The 4,976-nt window shown below is 41.2% G+C and overlaps 1 protein-coding gene across 1 annotated transcript; it reads right to left on the bottom strand.

Annotated features, from left to right (window-relative positions):
- Positions 1 to 613: 613 nt before the first annotated feature.
- Positions 614 to 2,228, bottom strand: LOC148116065 (vomeronasal type-2 receptor 26-like). Its single transcript, XM_087885373.1, has 2 exons — positions 2,216 to 2,228; positions 614 to 1,591 (listed from the first exon to the last, which is right to left on the bottom strand). The coding sequence occupies exons 1-2, from the start codon at positions 2,226 to 2,228 to the stop codon at positions 687 to 689; spliced, it is 918 nt and encodes a 305-aa protein (XP_087741499.1). The 3' UTR covers positions 614 to 686.
- Between the last annotated feature and the right edge of the window lie 2,748 nt (positions 2,229 to 4,976).

Genomic DNA, 4,976 nt, shown 5'->3' with positions numbered 1-4,976 from the left:
GCCCACCAAGCCACGCCCACCATGCCACACCCACAGAATAGGTAGTAAAAAAAATTGGATTTCACCACAGATGTATATATGTATGTCTGTGTATATGTGTACATTGTGTATATTGTGTATATGTATATGTGTATGTATATATCAATGTGCCCTCCTCAAGCTAAGAAACATGAACTCCACAACAATTGACTCAGATACATATAAATTTATGTACAATAAATATCTACTACCCTCCAACTCCTATTTTTATCTCCTATGCCTCCACTCCTCTATTTTTATCTAAAGGTTTCTCTTTCTTATGTGGGAATGAGGCTCTCACTCATGCCCTCATAACATTTTCCATCTTAATTCCATTTTAGGCAAAGACTTCCTCTCCCTCTATTTCTCTTCTGTTCAGATACATGATGTGAATAGAGCATATCTCATTTGTTATACTGTCCTTCTCTGACTGCATGAAGGTTTTAATTATTCATTCATTTAGTTTACTGTTTGATGATTACATTGGATTTTAATCTCATTAGTTTTACACCCTTCATAGTTTCATTTCCTTTGCTTTTCCTTTGTTTTCCTTTCCTTTCCCTTTCCTTTAAAAAAGCCTTGTCAATCTGTTGTAAAGAAAGGATACAAACCCCATAATATCTGCAATGAAAAATTAAATGTTATGATTCTAAGAAACCATTTCACTATTAAATCCCTACTTTTATCATTAAATGTTCCTTAGTGTTTAGATCTGGTCTCAGGATGATAATGTAGCACTTGGGAAAGAAGATGCAGCTCAAAAGCCCAGTACTGGAGGCCAAGATGGAGAAGATCTGCACGGCCACCATGGACTTTCCTTTAGTGCTCAGGTAGGTGGGCAGAAAGGAAACCCAGACACTGCAGAAGACCAGCATGCTGAAGGTGATCAGCTTGGTTTCATTGAAGGCCCCAGGCAGATTTCTGGCCAGGAAAGCCACCATGAAGCAAATGGCAGCAAGGAAACCCATGTATCCAAGGACAACATAAAACATGGTGACAGAGCCATCACTGCATTGAAGGATGATCTCTCCAGGCTGGGAGTGAAGGTCAGAGTCAGGAAAAGGAGGAGAAACTCCAAGCCAGATGGAGCAGATGATAATTTGTCCAGCAGAACAAAAAAGGATGATGGAGTTGGCCAAACCCTTTCCCAACCATCTTCTCACTCTGTTGCCTGGTTTTGTGGCCAGGAAGGCCAGCACCACTGTGATTGTTTTGGCCAACACAGAAGACACAGCTACTGAGAAGACAATGCTGAACACTGTTTGTCGGAGAAGGCAGGTGGCTTTCCTTGGTTGACCAATGAAGAGAAAGGAGGACAAGAAGCAAAGCAAGAGAGAGACCAGAAGGATGAAGGAGAGATCCCGGTTGTTGGCTTTGACAAGGGGAGTTTCTCGATATTTAAGGAATAGGATTAAAGCAAAGCCCGTTATTAGAAACAAGAATAGAGCACAAGAGACCAGAATGATGCCGAGATCTTCTTCATAATACAGGAAAGTTATAACTTTTGGGATACATTGGACTCGGTTCTTGGCTGGATATTGATCATCTGGGCACTTTGTGCATTTTTTCGTATCTGAGAAAACAAAAAAGCAATATTTCGTTAACATTCTCACACCTGTTTTAGATGTCACCTGATAGATAGATAGATAGATAGATAGATAGATAGATAGATAGATAGATAGATAGATAATAGATTTGTTTTCATAGATTTTCACGGGTAGAGGTATGCAAGTTTTGGTGTATTCAGGTCTTTTCCCGTGTAAGATTGATAGTGTCTTAGTGACGTTTCAAAGAGGTTCCACTCATCATCTTCAGCATGGTGTCTTCGGCTTCGTGCTTTTGCGAGGAAAGCGTGATCGGAGCTGCCGTCTCTCTATAAATACTGGTGGGGAGGTATGGGGTGCTGGGTTTGTTGTTGTGAGCGGATTGGTTGCCTGTGTTGTTACATCTTGATTGGCTGATGGAGTTGATATTTGCAGATTAGTCAGCTGTTTCGTAGCATCCTGTGTGGGTGAGGTCCTTGATGTGTGCCCATTAGTCTTTTGTGTTTTAACGACCTGGGTAATGGGCTGTGTGTTAACATCCTGAGTTCTACTAACTTAACTACTTATTCTACTAAGCTTTCATCAGCCATTTGCTGACATCATCAGAGTATTAAACTATCATTACAGTGATCTCTGCCTTTATATGTCATTACTCAATTTGGCCATTGGGCGCGTAATAGGCCCTTCCAACTGTCTCCCACTTGTAATTAGCTGTGTTGTTTTTGCTGTTGTCTTGCTGGTTGATGGAGGCTTAATTCCTACTGTTTCCTCCCTCCTAGCTGGTTTGGCTGTGGGGGAAGATGTTAGACTGTCAACCATTGCAATTTGCTGTTTTGTCCATGACCTCGTGGTTGGCCTGGTTTGTTACTCATTAATCCTGTCTGTTATAGCTTGAGACAGCTCTGCCAGGTTGCTCTGTATTTGTTCAGGACTGACTATGCCTTCACAGGCTGAGCCTGTGAATTTTCATCCTACACTGGTTGGACCCTGTCCAGGGGTGGGTTCTGCTTACCTTTACTACCGGTTCACAACGGGAGCATGCGCCTTGCGCAAATCACCAAATATGACATGAGGGCAGGTGGGCAGAGCCTCCCACTGTTTTTACTACTGGTTCTCAAGAACCAGACAGAACCAGGAGCAACCCACCACTGGTCCTGTCTGAGCTTAATGGGATGGGAATTCTATAAGGAAAGGGCTGTAACAGAATAAGCAGGTTTGTAAGAACCCACAATGTGCCCATGTTTTAAGGAACAGACCTAAATCATGCCTTCTATATCTGTTCTGGTGGCACAATCAGAAATCCTTAGGGTGAGGAGATCCCACAGATACCTTTTCCCAAGCCATGTAGGCCTTTACAAGTGAACTTAATTGCACTTGAAAAGAAATTGGGAGCCTGTGAAGCTCATAGAACAGGAATGCAATGTAGTTGAACATAGGGGAACTCAATGAGGCACATGCCATCGCATTCTACACCATTTATATATTCCAAGTGGTATTCAAGAGTAACACAATATAGAGCACATTCCAATAATTTAACGCTGCCAGAGACCCAATTTCCAAATGCAGGGCAAGGCCAAACATGGCACAGATTCGATTAGAGTCATGAACTTTTGCTCCTCTTTAATGTCCTATGGGAGGAGCCAATTATCTCCAAGGTGTGGCCTTACTCCTGTGTCGATCCTGTTTTCTTAATTGTTCTTGTCTTCTCGCAGCTCTGTGCATGCACATACTGGGAACAGGCTCCAGCTGTTCTTCTGCCTCACTGCTGTCTATCTCCCTCTCTGCCTCCAATGCAGAGCCCCCTTCCAAGGTTTCCCCAGCCCCCAGGACTGGCCCAAGTTCCTCCCCAACCTCCTCACTGTCCGACTCTGCTGCCAGCTCCACTGGCCACCAGTGGGCCACAACAGGCATATTCAATTGTAAAGCCAACTCTGAATAATTTCTGTGCTTTGGCATAATTAAAGAATAGATAGATAAAAGAATACAGTCGTTGACACCTGTTCATTGAGTAGTAGCTGTGAGTCTAGGAGGATCCCTAAATTGTGCACCACCTTCATCCAGGAGAGTGCCACCCTATTCAGAGTAGGAGATGGTTTATCACTAGGCTTGTGGAAGTCAAAACCAGAAAGTTACTCAAACTTGTATGACCTAAAACTATTCCAGATTTTCAGAGTTCAGATTTTCCTAAGAGAAGTAAACACAGAAGGACAGTTCCAAACTGAGAAGTAGAAGAGATACTTCCTGGGGCAGAAGGAACCTTGCACACTCCACCAAATCACCATATGAGCCATGATGACACAGTGGTTAGAGTGCAGTACTGCAGACTACTTCTGCTGATCACTGCTGCAAGCAGTTTGGCAGATGGAATCTCACCAGGCTCAAGTTTGACTCAGCCTTAAATGCATCTTGCAACATGAACCTTGACCTAAAGCCTCTGAATAATCCAGTACCCTTTCACCCAATGTCACCCACCTTCCTGAGTGGAGATGGTCCCCTCTGGACAAGGAACACAGTCATAGCAGCAAATTGGTCTTCCTTCTTGAGCCCACTTGAAAAATCCAGGACGACAATTATCCACACATTTGGACTGAGGCAGAGACTAAGCAGAAAAAGAAAAATGCCAAAGAAAATGCATCGAAACTAATCATGTATGGAAAATGAAGGTAGACTTAACATTGGCCAGGCAATCTCTGGGCTTCACTTAGGCAAATATGAAATCTTTAACTAGCTCAAGACAGATGTAGGAGATATAACCACTTGCAGATTGTTCATTTAGCTCTTTCTTTTTGCTTTGGGCATATTACATTGTAGGAAAGAACTTTTCTACTTGATAAAGTCTGGAGGAATGGATCTGAGTAAAAATTTAAGCATTAAGTTACAACCAATGAGTTCTTCCTTATGGTTGTATTACCATGCATTCCTCCATTATTATTTTTTTTTAATTTTTATTAATATATTCTATACACTAATACACAAATAAAATATACAATCCTGCCACCATGGTATAATGTGACTACATTGTCCATAAATATAAAGTCATTCCTTTATACATACATATTTGCCATCATATATATACATCATCATATATCTATTCTATCCCACCTTTTCTGGACCCATACTTTCCAACTGTTATAAAATTCTGAATCTTTTTTTACCATTGATCAATCTAGTTAATCTATCTGATTCTACACACTCATTAATTTTATATATTATTTTCAAATCCATCGGTAAGTATTGATTTTTTCACTCCTGCGCATATGCTAATCTTGCTGCAGTAATAATGTGAATCAACAAGAACCATATATCTGATTTAACATTCAAAGGTTTTGCCTCCAATAGGAAAATCTCGGGCCTTAATTCCAAATTAATCTGTGTAATTTCCAAAATCCATTGCCGTATTTTTTTCCAATATTT

The sequence above is a fragment of the Pantherophis guttatus genome, chromosome 2 (assembly GCF_059756535.1).
Source record: "Pantherophis guttatus breed Tessera chromosome 2, ASM5975653v1, whole genome shotgun sequence".
Classification (NCBI taxonomy): domain Eukaryota; kingdom Metazoa; phylum Chordata; class Lepidosauria; order Squamata; family Colubridae; genus Pantherophis; species Pantherophis guttatus.
The sequence above is the reverse complement of the archived record's forward strand: the minus strand, read 5'-3'. Positions and strand labels throughout refer to the sequence as shown.